The 20,057-nt window shown below is 38.5% G+C and overlaps 1 protein-coding gene across 3 annotated transcripts in view; it reads right to left on the bottom strand.

Annotated features, from left to right (window-relative positions):
- kif26ba (kinesin family member 26Ba) overlaps positions 1–20,057 on the bottom strand; it is a 186,005-nt gene that overhangs the window by 92,347 nt on the left and 73,601 nt on the right. For all 3 annotated transcript variants that reach the window (XM_088626176.1, XM_088626175.1, XM_088626177.1), the window contains 2 exons: positions 15,515–16,048; positions 168–334 (listed from right to left, as the gene is read on the bottom strand). In XM_088626176.1, coding sequence (XP_088482302.1) covers positions 168–334; positions 15,515–16,048 — 701 coding nt within the window. The remainder of the gene's footprint in view (positions 1–167; positions 335–15,514; positions 16,049–20,057) is intronic.

The raw sequence follows: 20,057 nt of genomic DNA on the forward strand, positions 1-20,057 counted from the left end.
GTGTTTGAAAACAAAGGCACCAGTCACTGCCTCAAATATGGTGGCTATAGTGGGATTTGAGCCCACAACTGTAGCTCAGACATCTAAAGATTGCAAAGGCATTTTGGCTTTTTGGGGAAGGTCCCTGAAGCAGACCTCCCTGGTATATTAGGAAAGCTGGGTCCTACCTGGCAAAGAAGGATGCAGCGGCGGACGTTCCGCTGGATGGAACGCTGGAAACAAAGGTGTTCTGGGAGCCTGAAAAGCTGTAGAGTGAAGGCCTGTCTGCATTATAGCGGTTCAGGGCAGCTTCTGTCAGGCCTTCCCGGCAGGTCTCAGTCATCAGCTGAGAAATCTGCAAACAACAGCAACGCAAATCTGTGAGGCAGTCATTGTGTTGATGCTGAAACTTTACATACCAGAACACTGGAAAGAAACAATGAGCATCCCCTACGTTTATAAAACAGCCCCCTTAAAAATGGCAGGCCAGACCAAAATAGATCATTCTCAATAAGCTACCCTTTAAATTGTTATTATGTTATCACTTTTCATGATATTTTATTCTTCATTCTTTTGATTATTTGACTTTACTAGTTCATATGACAGAATGGGGCGGCCCCAGACTTTTTACATGTTTATAAATCAATTAAGAACAATCAATAAATCAAGACACCATTTCAGAATGATTCATTCTACCAGAGCGTGTGTTGTGACTTTGTACAGCAGACTAATATCTGTCGGGCGCCACTAGTTAGGAACACTAAACATTTTTTTTCTGACCTTAAATGGCATTAATCCCAGAACACCTATTGTGAAAGGCTCTAAATCCCAGGGCATTAATCTCTGGCACAGCCTATTCTATGAAGGCTGCTTTACCTCCTTCTCCTAAAACCAAATAAAGACGAAATGAGAAAGATGAGAAAGAAACAGAGGGCAATCTTCTTTCACAAGCTCCCGAACATTTTTAATGGAAAGCAGGTTTCAGGCAAAATGTAAAAAAGATAGAAAGCTAAAACTGAGCCATACGAGTTGGCCTGCGGCCTGAACTCATACCCCTTTGTGAGACAAGCTGCATCAGTCTCCTCTGAGCCGATTTCAATTTCATGCCCCTTGTGCCAGTGTGAGCTCCAGTGAATCTGTGTCTTGCATTGTTGTGTATGTGTGTATGGAAAAGAAAGTTCCAGTGTCCTTCTGGTATTAATCAATCAGCAGAGATCAGAGATCCTACACAGGAAAGAATGGTGTCCTCTTCCGAGAGACAATATCTAGGACTTGAAACAAGAAGTTCTGTAAAAGAAATGAAGTACAGCATAAAGATTTTTCTCTAGCATTTTTCTTTAAAAAGTTAGGATTCATCCAGTTTCCATCTAAAGTTTTAATCCACCATAGTCCTGTTTCTAAAATGCAAACTTCAACTTATCAAGAGAACTAGGTGTGGCATGTGTGCCCCTAAAAGTATCTGCTTATCAACAGGGACGACATCACACATAGAATTTACCATAAGCAGTCATCAGATGACATAAGCTGAAAGAAAACAAACAACGAATATCAGGGAGACATATTTTTCAGCAGTACCACACGCTCCCAAATGGAGCTCCCAGAGGATACACAACTGACGTCTAGCACAGCAATTGCTTCCCAGCATGACTAAACCTGCGACACCTGGCTATGTTTGAACAAAATAAGCTCTTGGGAAAGACAAAAAAAAATCCACTAAAGAGAAAACAAATAACTGGGTGGAAGTGTCTAAGGGATTTTGACAGTTTCAGCTGTAACCACTCTCTGGCATATTTTATCTCTCAAGAGAAGCCCAGGGTCAAGGATGCACTGCTTTAATGGCTGCCAGTTCTGGTCCACAAGACGAGAATGCTAATAGTTGACAAATATCACATGCACCAATTCCATTACCTCTTCCTTTTAATCTGGGGTTTCATCACTGCCCCAATAAATAGCTATCTTTTCTGAGCAGCAGCATACTGTAGGTTGCAAAGAAATACAGGCATGGCAAAGAATGGGGGAGTGTTTAGGAGCACACTAAGGGAGGAAAGTACTAAGGCCTGCTTGAGCACTCTTTGCTGCTATGGTAGGCCACAACTGTAGGTGTGCCAAAATCTACACGTTGCTTTCTCAAAGCTTATTTAAAATTCATATCGTAGGAAGGCCTGTTGAGATTTCGAGGCTCGTTTTCAGTGCTGTCCCCAGGGGCACACAGCTGCAGAGAGCAGAAAAGGGAAATGTCTTTATGACCACTTGCCTCATTTGATGCAGTGTAGGGGTGGGCCCCTGTTTCCCCTCAAGCAGTCAATGACAGGAGAAAACTACCACTTAGAACTCCAATGGATTCCTGTCATTTCCATTTCAACTTCTCAAAGACTTTGATTTATACGATCATGCTATCTTCTGCGTCCCAGAAGGTAAAACCTACTGTGCCAAAGCACCAAGACAAATGGAAGCCATAGTGAAATTAAATGTTATATTGCATTGATATTTTCATATTCCACGAAGGAGTGGAACAGTTCCAGACCATAATGGATAACACAACCTTCTAAGATCACAATACAATTTACAAAAGAGAGAATAAAACTATAATTTTGAATTGGTAGCTATTTGTTCCAGTCATTTCTTGAAAGACGTTGGGGTATAAACGTCAATAACATTACTTGATATCTTGTTCCATATAACCATAAAACCTCTTTGTAAATACCAAGTGCCTTATGTTTGCAGATTTAAATGCCATCTACCAATAGGTAGATTCTCTTAATGTGGAAGGATCACAATGAAACACATATTATAGAAGGCTGTAACAGAATGTCTGTCTCCCACCCAAAGTAGTGTTTAGATAACTGTTAATTTAATGGGACCCACAGGAGAATAAACTGTTTACTCTGCATTTCCTGTGCATTCTCTCTGTCCGATAAGAACTACCGTATCATTTTATCAGATTTTACAAACATGCAATGGTACTTCAACTCAAAGCTACCTACTATATTGAAGATAGACCTACAGTCATACGGTTTGCTCCTAGACCAAACCGAATGTGGCAAAGTGCACACAAGCCTTTTTGAAGGAGCAGCTGATATAACTGATGATATCCAGTCTCCTGCTGTGGCTAATGAATGTGGCTGTTAGCGGATCTTTACAATAATAAAAAAGGTGTGCTAAGCCCAGCTGTCAGCCTCAGGTGGAGGTAATGAGCACTGAAAAATGTAATGTGCATAAAGACACAAAGAACAGGCTTCCCTCCCACTGAGGGGACACCCATTTTCTTGCAAATGAGGGAAATGACCTTTTAAAAGCACAAAAAGAATGGGCGTCCTAGCACCTACTGTAGTCATTGAGGTATATAGATTAGACGATATGTTGGGTGACACCATTTCTTTGTGCCAAAAAAGGGTTTCAGTGTCGATAGATGTCTGCTGCAAGCAAAAGGTTCAGGAAATCAGGCAATTTTGTATTACATTAACCTGTAGGATAAAAGACTTTGAGTCAGTAATTACAGTCTTTCAGTCTACAGTTCCAACTAGTTAGAGGTTATTTTAATTATACATCTTTTTTTAATAATGGCAAGACATGGAACAGGGAAGGTATATGCTGTAAATAAACCTTGAAAATAATTTGTGCATTGCATAAATTATGTCTTTTAAACAAATCACTAACATAATTAAAGTAGAAAATACATCTCTTCCAGAGAGAACCTGCTAAAAACACTTAAATTATACAATAGTTTTTCCTGTATTCTTAATGGATCAGTGAAAAAAAAACCTACAATAAAACAAAGCAACTAATGTTATTCAGAGTTATATCTAACTTCAGGTCATTTTATGTTTTAACATCATAGTTTCACATACAACATTTTTAAATGTTCCCAAATACAACCGGGATTCTGGCACATAAAACTGCTAGAGTTGATTATCGACAATATCGGACTTGGAAAAAAATCCTCGGAACTTGAGAAGAATTCAATAAGGCTAGAAAAGACATAAATACAACTCAAATGGGGCTGAAGGGTTTAGGGGGGAATGTGACTTAGGAGCATAGCACCCCATTTTCAGCATTCAGAGACCCCAACCTGAGCCCTACATGCCGGGGGGGCATCCATCAATGCAACAGTGCCAATTAGACGAGCACAGCACCCAGAAAGGCATCTGCCATCTGAATGAAATGTACAGAATGAAAAGGAGACATCGAATTTTAATTGAATCACTTGCGCAGCCTCTTAAAGACAGTTGAGGCATGAAGCTCTTTCTCGAACCATCTCTGTCACACAGCCCTCCATTTTTTAAGGCTCCCCTGACATCCACTTTTGACTAGCCATTTCAGCGTCAGTTCAAGTAACGAGCAATGAGCTTTTTCACAGCCACACTGCAACTCCTCAAATTGTATTGCACATCCCCTATACAGCCTGTTTCCTGGTCTACACACATCAGTTGATCAGGTAGGTGTCCTGGCTAGAGTGAGGCGTCTTATAAGTTGTTAATGACAGCAAAACATGACAGAAAATAGTGGTTAAGTCTGAGCTAAAATAACACCTCTTTTGAAATCGGTGTCAGTAACCAGTTTCCTTGGCACTGGGTCTCTTGGCAGTGAACTCTAAGGGAGAGATTTGTCAGGGACAGTAAATCAGCCAGGCAGGAAATGAAAACATGTTAATTGCTTGCATTAGGCAATGAATATGTATGTATACTGAATATCAAAAGAAACATATCACTCAATTTATGAGTGTGTTTTTTCCAGAATAATAGAGAATGTGTATTTTGGATTTTGATTAAATGTTCTTTATTGGTTCTGTTCATAACTGACAGAGAGACAACCAAATGCATAAGCCACACAGTATGTCACTTCATTAATGAGAGAGATTGGGCACTGGTGCTGAGGTGATTTATCCTGCTGGATGTCAAGTCCAGTGAAAATCAAGAAAAAGAAGAGACCCCCAGCGGCGCTGCCCACCCTGATGAAGGTAAGCGACTGTGGTGCAGATGCACAACAGCCCAATCAATGGGGAGTTCCAGATGTGACGGTTTAGGCAGGAGTGCCACATGAAGTGATTGATGGCAACCAGACTACATGGAGCTGCAGGAATGAAGTCCTGGGACCTGAGCTGCTGCCCTCCCTGAAGGCTCACCCCGACATGACAACATCCCAGCAGGACAACACACACCCACATGCTGCTTGCTTCTGTAATCGTGCTTTCCCATGAGATGAGAATGCAACAGTTATGCTTTGTACTACAGTACCTCCCATGGTGCTCACATTCAATTAATGTGATACTTTCACATCAGACTCCCTGCTAATCGAACCTGTTGATTACAAATGTTTATTAGTATAATGAATTCACTTGTTATGTCTGTCCAATACAATGTAAATGGAAAACAGATTGTCGTTTTATGATAACTTGATACAGTTATGAACTCAATATACAATCAATATATACTTTAAACACGCAAACCATGGAATGTTCCAATAAAACCAAACAGGGCATTATAATACAGTATATACCTTTATACATGCCCTATTTGCCAGACTCCTACTCCTTTGATGTTTTGTGGGATGATCTGGGACGATCCGGTGGACAAGCACGTGCATACCCAGGGTCTAGGAAAGGAATGGGACAAAATCCCACATGACAGCATCTGCAACCTGGTGCAAATTGTGTGTTACCGATGAACAGCTTATATTTGTTCCAGCAGTGGCCACCACTTGTGACCTGTGACTTTCACAACGGAGCCCTGTTGTTCCACCTTTAAATGTCGAAAGTCAGCAGAACGAGTAGAGCTACATTACTGCTGTTCAATAAAATGTCAGTGTGTTTGCAACAAAAAAGTTTTTCCTGGTATCTTTTGTGAATTTGTTTGAAACATAAGCTCCTTTTGAAGCTCGGCATACTGTATATTAATGGCAATGTCCCAAAAAATAGATGTAGATGAACATTAACTGCTATTCCTAGATAACTCAGCGGTATTCCGGGTTCAGTGCAATACCCCTGTGTTTCCAAACAGCATTCTGACAGGTCCAGCTGTGCTGGGTGGTTGATTTGCTACGCCAAGGCCTGGAACTTCAGTGACACGAGTGCTAAATCATCTAGGAGAGCTCCGCTGCATTAAAATTAACCATCTAGCAAATATCTTCACAAGCCAAATGAATCTCCTTTGTTTTGAATTAACAGCGCATTCATCCATCTTAATTAAGTCAGGAGCACCCTGATGATGACAGCCTTTACATGTGTCTCCCTGTAGCCCCCGTTTCCTTCCAAGGAAGCATGGTCCTCTCACATGACTATTCTCTCCAACCAAGTTCTGAAGTCAAGGAACACAGAAAAGAAATCACTGCACCTAAAAAAAGCCAAATTGTGACTTTTCAACAATATCGGAGAAATACATTCTGCAGAAACACATTCTCCAGTGATGGTTCCCCTTTTATTTAAACTGAGCTTCAATCAAACTAATTCTCATCCATTATTAGAAACCTAATTACCCTGGTGAGGGATGGCAATAGGCTGCAATAGCCTATCCTACAAGCACATTTCTCAATGGGGGACTGAATGTGTATAATTACTCTCTGTCTGGATGAGACCCCAATCTATCACAACCAAGGTCATTCTCAAAACACAACAAATACAACTTTCTTTATCCTACTTAGAAAGGAACAGTTCATATGCTGACAAACTGAACACTGGAGAGAAAAAATGTTTGGACTGTATTTTACATAATGCTTTGGATCAGATGCTGTGGTGATCAGATATATCTGTATGGAAAGTTAATTCTTGTTGAATATGTTATATACTTTTCCTATTCTGAAATTCTATATGCTGTTATTGTAAGAACATCTAGCAAATGCATAACTTTTTGGTTAAACCAACTTTACCATTTGTAACTAAACAATGGTGTAGTTTATGTTTAGGCTTGTGTTATTTTAAGAGATGAGACTTGATACCTCACTGCAGGTTTCAAGGTGGCAAATTCTTTAGCCTGGACTGTAAATGATTTCATAGGAAAACACTCTGTGCACAATCTAAAGGGTACTAGGGGGTCTATAAAGAAGAGAAACTCTCCGTGTGTGGCTTCCAAATTGTTTTCATAACAAAGTCCTCCATCAGAGATAATTGTCACTCTATTTGAAGACTTTCCAACCCAATGTTTAACAGCTTCCTGGCCCTTAAAGTACCCCCCTCAGCAAAAACACTGCCTGTCCAAAGTAAACAGCAATGAAAACCAGAAAAGGCACAGAGGACCTGTTTAGATTTAAGGGTGATAGAGACTTACTTGAAAACTACCATTTACAAACAGGCAGGATGGGACTTTGTGCATCAATGGAATAATCAGGGGAGATTCTTTCTAATTGTTCTGTGGGTGTGTCCCCTTTAACAAGCAAACATCCTGCAGACACCCACAACTGCCAATCAGTGGAACCAGGGTTCGTGCAAAAATGCCCTTTATAAAGTCAACAAAGCCTAAGAATAATCTGTTTAACTATAAACCACGCTGAAAAACTGACATCTTTAAATTAACATACAGTACATTAATCATTTTAGACCCTTTTTTAAGAACAGGGCATTTGGAACTTAGGGTAACCACATCCTCATAAAACCATTTGTTAGTGATCCTGGAATTAATGTAAACCTTTCACAGGCATTTTAACCTCTAACCAAAGAACTGAATATGATTAATTTGTGTTTCAAAAAGAAATTTGCCTATTTGTTGAGACTAATAACTAATATGATTTCCAAAACACCACATAAGGTTAAGTTCTTCAAAATTCACAATCTGAAAGTTCACATTCAAATTCAAGTTAAAATTCAGTTAATGAAACAGCATATTTTAGAAGTAAAATATTTAAATAAAATGTACAGTACCTGCTTTAAATAAATTAAAATTGTTTGGCATGTTTTGTTCTTCAAATTTCCAAATAAAGAGTACCACTATAGACTAAAAATCAAATATTAATTTTTATAATCAGCACAATAGAATTTTTGTTTGGGATATGATTATATCTCTTCAGAACAAAAAAGGAGACCTCTTGTAAACACAAAAGTCCTGGATTGAACTCAGATCACACAGCAGCCACACTTTACAGCCTTTCATTTTGTCATGTGGAAACTCATTTTCAGCAGCAATTGAAACTGAAGTAAAGATAAGTTCAGTTGAGTTTATTTTTCTAATACTAAACACAGACAAAAAAAAGATAGGTAAAAAGGCCATTGTTGTAGAAAACTACAATCCAACTACTTTCCAAATTCTTCGATATTCAGTGTTTGCAGTAGTCAAACTGTAAAAGCTTCAGGAGCTCCTGGTCTATTTTTTCCCCTTTGGTAAAATTAAAAAAATAAAAACTTACATAATTGCAAATGGCATAGCTTGAATGGTTAGCTAATGTCATCTAAACATCTTAATTTATATTTAGGTCAGGAAAACAATCATGCTCGGACAAAACCACAGATTATAGTTCTGCTTCCTAAAGTCAGGGCAGACCGAAACAGCTATTTTAGAAAATTATTGTCTACATTTCTGTACTGCGAACCTCATCAATGACTTTGGATGACATTGCTCTTGTCAATGTCATTGTCATTGTAAATATTTTTCCTCACTTGTTCTATAAACCACAATTTCACTTTACACTTTAGACCGTATGGCTAAAGTGCTACTTTTCTCAAAGCTTAGTCTCATATAAGTCATGCTCACCTCTTTTAAAGAAATGTTGTTCCTTTAAAAAGTCACACTGTGCCTGAATATTAACTCAATGCTATTCTTGGATATCTCCCACTGTTTTTCTGATTAAAACATGCTAGTGGGCTGAACACGTCACTGGAACTCTGCCTCTTAATTTAGGCTTCCCAAACACAGAAGGTGTTACCAACCATACAGTTTTGGAAGCAAGCGATTGGAACACAGACGTTCCCTTGGTTCACATAAAATATACCGGCGTTAGGCAAGTAATAATAGCACAAACCCTTCCACAATTCCAGTCCTCCAGCCATGATTAAATCCTACCAGGTTTTATTATTTGATACCCTGAAGATAAGAGAGATTTACTAAACATGATAAATTGTTTATTAGTGTTTCCACTGGTATTATAAAAATATCCACTGTCAATATTATGGGTAAACACATTTGGGTTAAAAAAAAAACTAATAAAATGTTATTATTTTTTACCAGTATAGTTATAATTTCAGCATTTAAAATTTAAGCTTTTAAAAGACTGCATTCCTTCTGTTTTCTCTAAATGTATTTATTAAATGGGTCCTCTGGTATTTAGTATTTACATGCTTCTCATTAGTAAAATATATTATTGATATGGTCTGAATTATTATTTCTATTCAAATGACACTCAATTCTATATTCAGATAAAACCTGACACAGAGGTAGACTGTTCTGATTATATGTCTGACATAAAATCTTGGATTGACAAAATCATTGAAACGGAAGTCATATTATTGGGTCCATCCTATTGGTTACATAAAACCAATGCTGTAACCTCGTCATTTGACACCACTGTGCATGGAGTTTGATCCAAAATGAAGAAAGGAGGGGTGATCTTTGGCCCTGGATTGACTTTTGAGCCATGTTGCAGTATATTGTAAATATATTATTTTAGCATCTGAGAAATATGGATAGGCTGCATCCTATGTTATCGACACAGATTGGTACCACAGGATCTAGCCTATATGTCATTTCTTTACTCTTCTTACATGATCTTTGTGTGTCTGATTCTGGTTTTCTTTGTGTCTAGGCTGTGATCTGCACCCTGTTGGTAACAGTGCTCTGTTGCCCCAAATCTCTGGAACCTGATTTTGAAAGAAATCAAAGATTCAGCAACATTGTGAGCTTTTAATCTAATTTAAAACTTAATGTTAGGAAGATTTTTTCACGATTTTTATCAAAATCTTAGACATTTTGATTCAGTCTTAATTTCTGTAAGGATTCTAAGATGTTTGTATGCAAATTACTTTGACATTGCTTTCAAAGATGCTACAGTACTGTATATAAAAACTGTAGCATTATTAAGTTCTGTGCATGTTTCATTCTTTTATTAAATTACATGACTGCTATGAACAGAATACACTCCAGACTCACGAGAATGAGTTTTAAAAATAAACTGTTTATGACTGTCATTATATTTCAGTTGTTCCATTATTAGAATTATTAGAATATATTTTTGTTTATGGAATGGATATCAGAGCTACCCAGTTACATACTTTAAGGTCTTCATTGAGAATCATATCCTGAACATAAGCAGGAATATAGATATAATTGTAATTCGTAAGACTATTTTAGAAACATACTGTGAAAGGTCTACAAATTCTAAACCCAAACTATCTAAGTGTGCCTTGTACAGTATGTCTGTCTATTGCATTAATACATTCCCAGCACACCATTTCTAATCAGTCATCTGATGGCATCCCGAGGAATTACCTGTCAGAAAGACCCTGATTCTGTTTGTATCAGGGCATAGACATCACCTTCATTCAGGCCTCTCCCAGACCTGAGTCCTCCAACAATGTGCACCAACAATGGCAAAATACTCTAAGCCACTGGACACCTGATATACTGTACCCATTTTTCCATTTCCATTAGTACAAATTTCCAGTTCATGCACTGGGTTTATTTCAAGACCATTTGTCCAGTTAGTGTCCAGTTACTCTAAGACATGGAAATATGCAGCTATTCTGCCTGATGGACCAGTCAACATCCCTTTCCTGTATGTACTAGTTGTTCCTTCATTCTCTTTTTCATGTGGTATGAATGCTGCATCTAAACCACTGCATTTAAAGTGGTACAAATGTGACTTTCACATGTTATGCTCTTTTATGTTATGATCTTTTGCTAATATTAAACTGTAAATCCTGAGTATGTCTTGCGGAGAACAATGACAAATGTCCCACCCCAGAAATGGCACTGCTATATAGGGTACTCACTTGGTGAGCAGAGATACTGAAGGGAGTTTTATTAGGCAGTTTAGGACGGGCCTTTATTGTGGTCTTGCTTCTGTATTGAGTACCTTAGTTTATCTCTTTATCTAAGTGAGGACACCTTCATGGTCAGTTCTTTACTCTAATGCATTAAACAAATATCAGTTTCTATCACTTCGCCTTAGAGGCAAAACAGTACATGAAGGTTACTCCCATAGTAAATAAGCACACCCATTAGAGCATAATGATTTACTTTCATGCCTCACACTTGTTAAAAGACATGCCTTTCCATGTACTGTACTTTAAAAAATTATATTTATTAAAAAGGCTTACTTTCTTTAAAATCCACACCATAGCAAAAAAACAACATGTCACTGTCCACTTCAACAAATCTATTCTTAGATATATCTAGCTGATCTCAGTAATGACATATTCACTGTTATTCTGAATCCCAGCTACATACCGTAGCTTCTACTTCAAGGAGGCAAATACATTTCCCATTCTTGGAATGAGGTTTCATTTTAGGTTGCAAAAGCTGCAGGTATTAATATTCATGGCACCAATGAAGCACTAAATGTTAATATTATTCCAACTCCACACATGCCTACACAAAGTAACTATTATGAGGTAACTAAACCTAGAAAATACAGATCTTAGTGTTTGGGGTATTTAAGAGATTGCTCTAAAAGACTGAAACTGATAAAACTGCAATGCAGTTGTCACCCTGTTTGCTGCCCTGCCCATCATTCAAAAATCAAGAACTCAATTGCAGGAAGATGCAGATGTTAAGTGTTTAAAAAAGGAAAAAACAATACAGTAGTACTATTGTCCAAAACCAAACTTAACTAAATAAATTAAGCTAGGTCAACCGCTTAAAAGCCCCAGTTTAAACATAAGGTGTACTGTGTCAGAGAACACTTGCAGTTTATGCTCTGTGCCGATAGAGAAAAACGTTTTCTTTGTAATGTATGGAAACAGCACCTTCCCAGTGTTTATGCTGACAACACCAGAGGGCAGTGTTCTTCATCACCGAGATCTATTGCTTATGTTCAGATAACTGCAATTACACCTGGAGGTGAAGCACTTTTGCTTTTAGTTCTGTTTTTGTAAAGCAATGGACAGAGTTCAAAATCAGTGAATCACATGGTTAAAAACAAACAGGAAACTTGGACGCCATGTTCCTGACTGATCTGAAAACAAAACACAAACTGGTATGTGGTCTACAGTGCAAAAACCAACACGATGCCTTACTGCTAGTTTCTTGCAAAAGGTGTCAAGTCCAAATATAGAACTGGTAGACAGAATTTGAGCAGTGCTTGGAGATTTACATTTATCTTCAAAAAACAACACATAATAAACACATAGATAGCATCTTTCATCTTACATTCCCTAGCTGTAAAAGGAGATGTGTGCATATTTGTTTCTATAGTATGTCAAACTCTTAGCATGGCTAAAACCTTTGGCCAAACTCTTGGCTAACTCTTAGCCAACAGTCTTAACATGAAATCTTTTCAGTCAATCAGAGACTTGTAAAACAACACAAGGGATACTGGAAAAAAATATATATATCCCAGTGAATTGCTTTTCCCTGATTTTGAAGAGTGACATAGATCTTTTTCAATCATCACTTATTCTGAAGCTTTAAAGTTCTGTAACCTGCTTTCTTGTGTGGGTGGATTAAGAGCCAACAGCAAATTTATGCTTTTTTTTTAAAAGACTCTAAAGAGATGATTGTATTCGTTATCACAAAGTAAAACTGCAGCAATAAGATAAAAAAACCTCCAAACCTAAATGACTCTAAACTGATTTTCTTTGCTCAATCAGATAAAACAATTAGACTGCTACTTGCTAATTTGTAGTGCCCAAAGGCTAAAACATCTATATCTATCAAAATTTGCTTTTACTGTTATCAACCCCAATAAGTGTATTTTCAGTAATGTAAGAGATTACTGGATATTTTCTGAGTGCACATTTAATCTAGACATCCCAGCTTTATTAGCTACAGTCCTGGATGGCAGGCAAGGTAAAGGCCTCTGTCAAACTGAATTGGAGATTTTTTTAGTTTTGTTCAAACTTCGTAACGGTCATCATCTGATTTGGTTTCCTACATACAGACATCCTGCTTCTCATTATCCAATTCTTTTATTTTTCGGGCTTCTCAAGATAAGTGGTGTCACGGGAGCCAATATTATCAAGTGCTATTAAGCCGAGGTTTAAAAAGCATTGATGATTCAAAATTAATGACATTAAAAGACTTCCTTTCCTCCTCAAAACTGGTTTCACATAAAAACACTTATTTAAAGGTAACACTTGTGCAAAGAGGGCAAGTATGGCATAGATGTTCTGACAGCTCTAGTAAACTTTTAATGTAACTTAACATGTAGCTTTATTTTATTTACATGAAGCTGAGGGGTGTAAGCCACATAAGAAAGGTGACAAATGAGATCAGGCTACTCAGCCCATCTAGGCTTTTTAGTAATTAAAAGCTTATTGATCCAAGGATCATATCCACAGTTATTTCCTGAAGGAAGCCAGTGTATCAGCTTCAACAACATGACTGGGTGGCTTGTTCCATGCTTACATGTTGTGTCAAAAAAGGGCCTCTTGGGCCTAAATGTACCCCCACTTAGTTTCCAGTTAGAAAATTAGAATGACGACAGTGAACCCTATTGGTGCATTATTTTAACAAATCGGCAGTCAACAACATGTCTTTGGGCGAGTGCCTCCAGCTTGGGTTGGCGCTTCAGTCTTTCCATCATCCCCCGCTATCAACCTCACTCGTATGAAAAAGCTTTATAAGTCTTCAGAAGGAATTCATCATTGAGGGAACTTCACAGATTGATTTTTCTCCACAGATACTGCAAGATCCTGTTATAAAAATAAATTCACCGCTCCACTCTAACTAAAATTGCTTTTAGAAGAGTTCATTGTACCCTCACATTGCTTGAGGTAGTTTTCATTTTCACCCACCTTTTTGGTTTAATCTGAAACAGGAAAGGAGCAAAATGACCTTGCTTCAGACAAAGTACAAACATAATCACAAGCGGGAACTGCTTCTCCTCAGAGGGTTCATTAATTGTCTTAATAACCCAGTAAAACTATGCGTGCGTGTGTAAAATTAAATTGAAAAACAGAGACAGAAGACTGCTTGAAAGACATGTCAGTTTGTATGTCATACCTTTGTTTCTTTCTGTTGCTTTGGAAAGTGAGTACAAGACTCAGATTTAAACATGTTTAATTAACCAAGACTTCTCCAAGTCCAGGCAATGCAGGCTCCTGGGTGGTTAGACAAAAAGGAAGACACCTAAAGGGGCTTCTGTCATTTATAAGAAAAAAAAACTATATCGATATAAATTCATTTTTCATCTTGCAGAACAGGAAGATTCGATAAAGGGGTGCAATGCTGTGGTGAATTTATAAATTATTTCAGCTATATTTGGTAAATGATCGACATTTACACAGTTAGCTATTTAAATATGTGTTGCATACAGAAATAAAAAGCAAACAATTATATATACAAAATACTTTTTACTCAGGAAGACACGGTGGCACAGTGGCTAGCATTTCTGGTTTGCACCACTGGGGCCCTGGGTTCAATTCCTGGGGTACAGAGTTTGTACATTCTCCTGTACAAACCTAGGTTTATTCTGGGTGCTCCAGTTTCCTTCCACAGTCCAAAGGCAGACCTTGGTTAATCAGATTCTGGAAATTTTGGCCCTGGCATGAGGGTATGTGTTTGCATCTGTGTGTGCCCTTCAATGGACTGGCACCCCATCCAGGGTATATCTGCTTTCCACCTGTTGCCTGCCAGGATAGGCACCAGCTCCCCTGAAGATGGATAGATGGAATACTTTTTATTCACTTCCAAAACGTTTTTATCATAATTTTATAAATACCCTTAATTAAATGAACCCCTTATTTTATTTACTTGATATCACAAGTAAAACAGTCACGTTTTACCCGTTCCAACATCCTTGCACACAAAATCCAAGGATATCAATCTTATGTGTTATCTTCCAAGATGCCGATGTCAGAAAGAAAAAAACAAACAGTGGCTTCAATTGCAGATTGCTTCTGGCTTTAGCAAACAGACTAGTAGAAAGTTAATGGAGCAAATCAACTCCTCCCAGTTATTGAATGGACAAAACTGGCCTTGGCCTGTTAAGAAAGTAAGGGGATTTGCACGGGCCTTCGGCGTCTACTATAAGAAACAGGAGACAGTTTTCTATCCAATTCGTCACTAATACAATCTTGGACCATGTAGAAAATTTTCATCCATGCTGCATGATGAATGCTACTGTGTCTGGAAAGACTAGGTCTATTTATTTTCAATTGACTTGAGTTATACCATCAGTTGGCATTTTAAAGGCTCATATTTATTTCAGGTCTTGAAATAAAAAATAAATGTGCTTTCCGTCAATCTCCCTCTTTAACTACGCTCATCACCAGAACCCAAGAGCAGAGAAGCCCTTTCCTAGGTTAAACTATACAGTGCACCATTTTTAGAACTTAAAAGTGTGGGACAAGCTTAAACTGATTTAATTTTTAAAAAGCAGAAAGGCACAGGTCGATTCGACAGAAGAAAGCAGACCAGACCTCAAGTCTTAATAAAGCAGTCAACGGCAGACTCACTTGGTAGGGGTAGAGGGTTACTCCATTGGCTCTCGACAGGGACCAGGTGCCTTCCAGGTACTGGTGTGCCTGGATGGCCACGGAGCTCAGAATATTGCCATTGCTGGGGCTTGTGGGCATCTGCGCCCCAGGTTTTCCAGCGTGCCCCGGAGAGCCGTTCTTCTTCTCCAGCCCAGTGCCGATGCCCAGGCTGTTGGGCTTGCTGGAGTGCTTGCCAGGTAGGAAGCCGGTGTAGCCTGGAGTGCTGTAGGCCGCCGGGAGGTAGGACCAGTCACGGGGCCCCTGCAGGCCACTGATGTTGCGCGAGCCCACCAGAGAAGGGATGCTGGAGAGAGGAGGGGAGCCCGGGGACACGTCGCTCTGCTCGAGGGAGGCCGCCTGCTCGAGAGTCAGCACCATCTGGATGGCCTCTTGCTTCAGCTGGTTCAGGTGGGTGGCGCAAATGTCGCAGCGGTTGTCCTTCTCATTCCACGCCTTCCGGGTGGTGTTGGGGACTTGGAGCTTGTCGTGGATGAGAGCCGAGAACGACGGGTCCTGCGAGGGAGAGGGAAGAATGGGGACTATTAAAGTGGTGGTTTCAGTCCATGCACATAACTCCAGTGCTGTTTGAGGACTTTTTCCATGAAGGAAATACGAAATATTTCCACAAATGTGCATTTTGTGGTCTCGTTGTGGGACCTCCAAGCTTATTCTTTAGAGCTGATTCTTAAAATAACACCTTTTCCGAGGTTCTAGCTTTTATCTTCTTCCATATATCAATATACCATTTTCTGATTCTAACTAATAAACTGTGGACATTTAACGCATAAAAACAAACTAACTTTTCTGGACTCTTTTTTTTAAAATGATGTACACTAACAGTAAAGACGAAACCTGGAAAAGAAGACCCGATAAAAGACCAGCACTGGTAACCTAACAAACAAAGTACTTTCTATTTTTAAATTATCTGAATCATCCATGTAACACTCAAAATCAAAAAACAATATATGAACAAAGTACAAGGAAAGTGTTTTTAGTCCAGCCTTTTTTACTTTGATGCTAGCCTGAATAACTAGCACCCTGGAGGGACTTAATTTGTAGAAAATGATGCAAATAAATCATTAAATTAAAGACCTGGTACTCATCCATGATAATAAACTTCAGAAAATATTGTTCCAAGTAACAAAAATGAGCTTTTCTTTACAACCTGGTAGGGGACATCATGTGGAGAGAGGAGCAGGGAAAAATATACAGCTGTTAATTGTAATCCATCTTGATAAAGCATTCATGCATTCAGCTTTCTCTGTCTAAAAAAACATGAAAGACACGATGGCCTTAATTGATTTATAAATCTCTGCAGTTTTCACTCTGGCTTTGACTAACCAGCATCTTCAGGGATTCAACTAATTTTAAAGTTTTTTGGAGAAAAATAATGAAATGTCAGTCCTTTAATTTGCCTGCCTTCTGTAGAAACAATTAGCCCCTGGTCAAGTCAGGAGAGACTCCTCTGCACGAGAAGGTCTGTTAATTTAGAGCTGCTAGTTTCTTGGTCTTTGCAATGGCAACTGATTAGATGTTTACGGCAAAGCAATTGTCAAATCTGACCAACCTTAATGCCCACACTGTAGCTCTGTCAATATTTTGCACAGTGAAAAGCTTATAAAGAAAGAAATTAGACATACTGTATGGAATATCTAAAAACGCCAATGAATCTGAATTGCTTCTGTTCTCCTTGTACGCAGTATCCTTAACATTTTACTCCACTTTTTTCCTTTTTAAGCATCTTATGCTGAAACAGAAGAATTTTCAGGTGTCAAGTTGTATAGATAAAATGAATAAAATGAAAAATAAAGATTGAAAATAACAGTTGAGTGTCTCAGTGGTTACCAGTTAGGCTTTTGGAATTGCAGCTTTACAGCCCGGTTCAACTCCAGCCAGGGCCACCTCTGTTGAACCTGAATGTTGTCCGCTTGGCAGCTTGAGGAGGCCTTTTTTCCTCTAAACAGCTTATCTGTGAATGGCGGGAGTTAAATCGCCCTGTTCGCGTGTGCATGTGCCCTGTGCTTCCTACCTGGACCTACATGAGTTTCAAATAACAACTATTCTGCAGAACTCCAAAGGCCAGAAACCCAGACAACCCCTCAGAAATCACAGCCCTCCTGGTTATGTGCATAAACAGCAGCCAGAAACATAGATGTTATGTTTCTTTTTGTCATCCAAAAAGTGTGCATCAAGCAATCTGGAATTCCCGGAGCTTCCTCGGAAAAGCACTCTGGTTCTCAACAGGGCTATATTCAAATGTTTTGTACAACTGTTTCAGAGAGAGAGAGAGAGAGAGAGAGAGAGAGAGAGAGAGAGAGAGAGAGAGAACACATAATTAAAATCCAACTAGAGGATAACTATATGCTTATGCCCCCAAAAATATTTTAGTGACTGATGTCTAGGGAAAACAACAAAAAACATAAGAAATATAGCAGAGGGTGTTCAGCTCTCAAGGTAAAACAGAACTGCATGCCTTCATTATTCAATATTCCTTCATTATAAATAAAAATCTAAAAAAGGAAAGAAAAAGATACTTAGTTTGCATAAAGATAAGATGGTTAGTGCTTTCACTTTACAAATACTTTACATTAAATTGATCTTAAGACATACTAATTAGAAAACAACAACTAACCACACATTTGTGCTGGTAACTATTTGAACTTTTTGAGCTGAAGGGCAAGACTCCTTTCAACTTATCCCTGCTAAAACAGACCAGAATAAGCCATTGAAAGGAATTCAAGATTTAAAATACTTTACAACAGTTTCAACAAAAATACCCCCCCCCCCCCAAAGCATTCAGTATATCAAGTACTAAAGCCTACATTTAAAAGTAAACAACCTTTTCACTCCATTTCATTTAACAAAATGAGTTTATAGTGGAGTACAAACAACAGTAATAAACAGAATTAATTAGGTTACTTTCCTTGTTTGGTGTCATTTATTTTTAAAGGGCAATAAAAATATTTGGTGTGTAGTATTGCCAATCTTCCTTAAATTCTCAAATCTGCCTTATGCGTCACAAAACAGCTAACGATGACTTTTGAATGAAAAACCTATTTACCAAGATGGAAACCCACCAAGGGGGAAATGCAAATGGCACAAAGAAACTAATGAAAGAACAGGTTTGAAGCCTGCTTGGGTCTAAGACTTGTAACGGTGATGTCTTTCAAAAACATCAAAGCCTTAAGATAAAACCGTGATCTGCTCAGAACACCAGTTGAAAACAGATCCATAGTGAAAGAATGACAATATTGTTTGAATGGCACTCATCTCTTGTCACTAAGACCAAAACAGATTCTGTACACCCTTGGGAAAAAAAACGAAAACAGACTCTTTCTGATCAGAACTCTGAGAAATCCTAGTTTTGGGTGAATTCTCTCTTCATAGAATTCTGTTTGATTTTACAAAAAAGTCCAAAAGCAATTCATTTACCTTTAAGTAGTCATTGCGGTAAAAAGCAGCTAAATATGAGTTAGGAAATTATAAAATGCCAACAAAATTAGTCAAAACAGTAAGAGAATGTAAATGTACTACAAATATTTCATTTGTGCTAATTGGACACAGGACCTCAGAGAGGCACTGCATGATACAAAATGTGGACTGCCTCAGTAGTTTTAGATTACAGCGTTGAAGGCTGTGTGGTGGGAACTTTGCATTGTGTTTCATTTATTGCTGGAGAATTAATGTTGAGTGGCACCAAAGTGCCCAGTTGGTATGTAATTAGACAAAGAGGGCCAAATGCCAGCATCCTGAGCTTTCCTTGCGTGATGAGCTTTTCCTGCAAAGGGGGTAACGGTGCAGGGCATAAATCCAGGTAATTAAGGATTTTTCCAAGGCAAAGGGGGCCTACTCTAATTAAAACCACACATTCCTGCTGTCATTGTAAATCTCAGCTTTCTTTCTAACACAGCCATTTTCGGCTTTTCAGACTGATTGACTAACCATGAACTGTGACCTGCACAACCATTCTCTTCTTGAAATCATATTATCCTGTTACAGTACCATGCATATAAATGTGCTCTTTGATGATCACAGGACTGGGAATTTGGGATAGAACCTGCTGTCTGAATGCATCATCATGGCCTGTGAGGGAGGCAAATTACAAAGCACTGGAGTGTATGAACAGATATCCAGGGTATGTTTTGCAAGGTTATATTCAGAAGAACAAGAGAGCCAAAATGAGGACAAGAGTTGGAAATACCTACCCATAGCTTGACATAAAATGTCATAACAAGTAAAACAGTGCAGGAAGGGTGGTATTATATTATGCAGTTGTGCCGCATTAAAGATACTCAGATCTACAAGGTAACTGGGCAATTGCCACATTTTGTCAAATGGAGCTTAATGATGTAAAACCTTTAGATTGTTTTTTGTTATGTTTAAATTAATTTAAACCATGACATATCTGAAATCCCAAAAGAGGCAAGCAGTGTGGGCTACTATATCCGATATCTCTGGACAAGTGATTGGGAAGAATACAAACGCAGTGCTCCTTTATCCATCTTTTAATTAGACTGCAAAG

The sequence above is a fragment of the Lepisosteus platostomus genome, chromosome 3 (assembly GCF_059453375.1).
Source record: "Lepisosteus platostomus isolate fLepPlt1 chromosome 3, fLepPlt1.hap1, whole genome shotgun sequence".
Classification (NCBI taxonomy): Eukaryota; Metazoa; Chordata; class Actinopteri; order Semionotiformes; family Lepisosteidae; genus Lepisosteus; species Lepisosteus platostomus.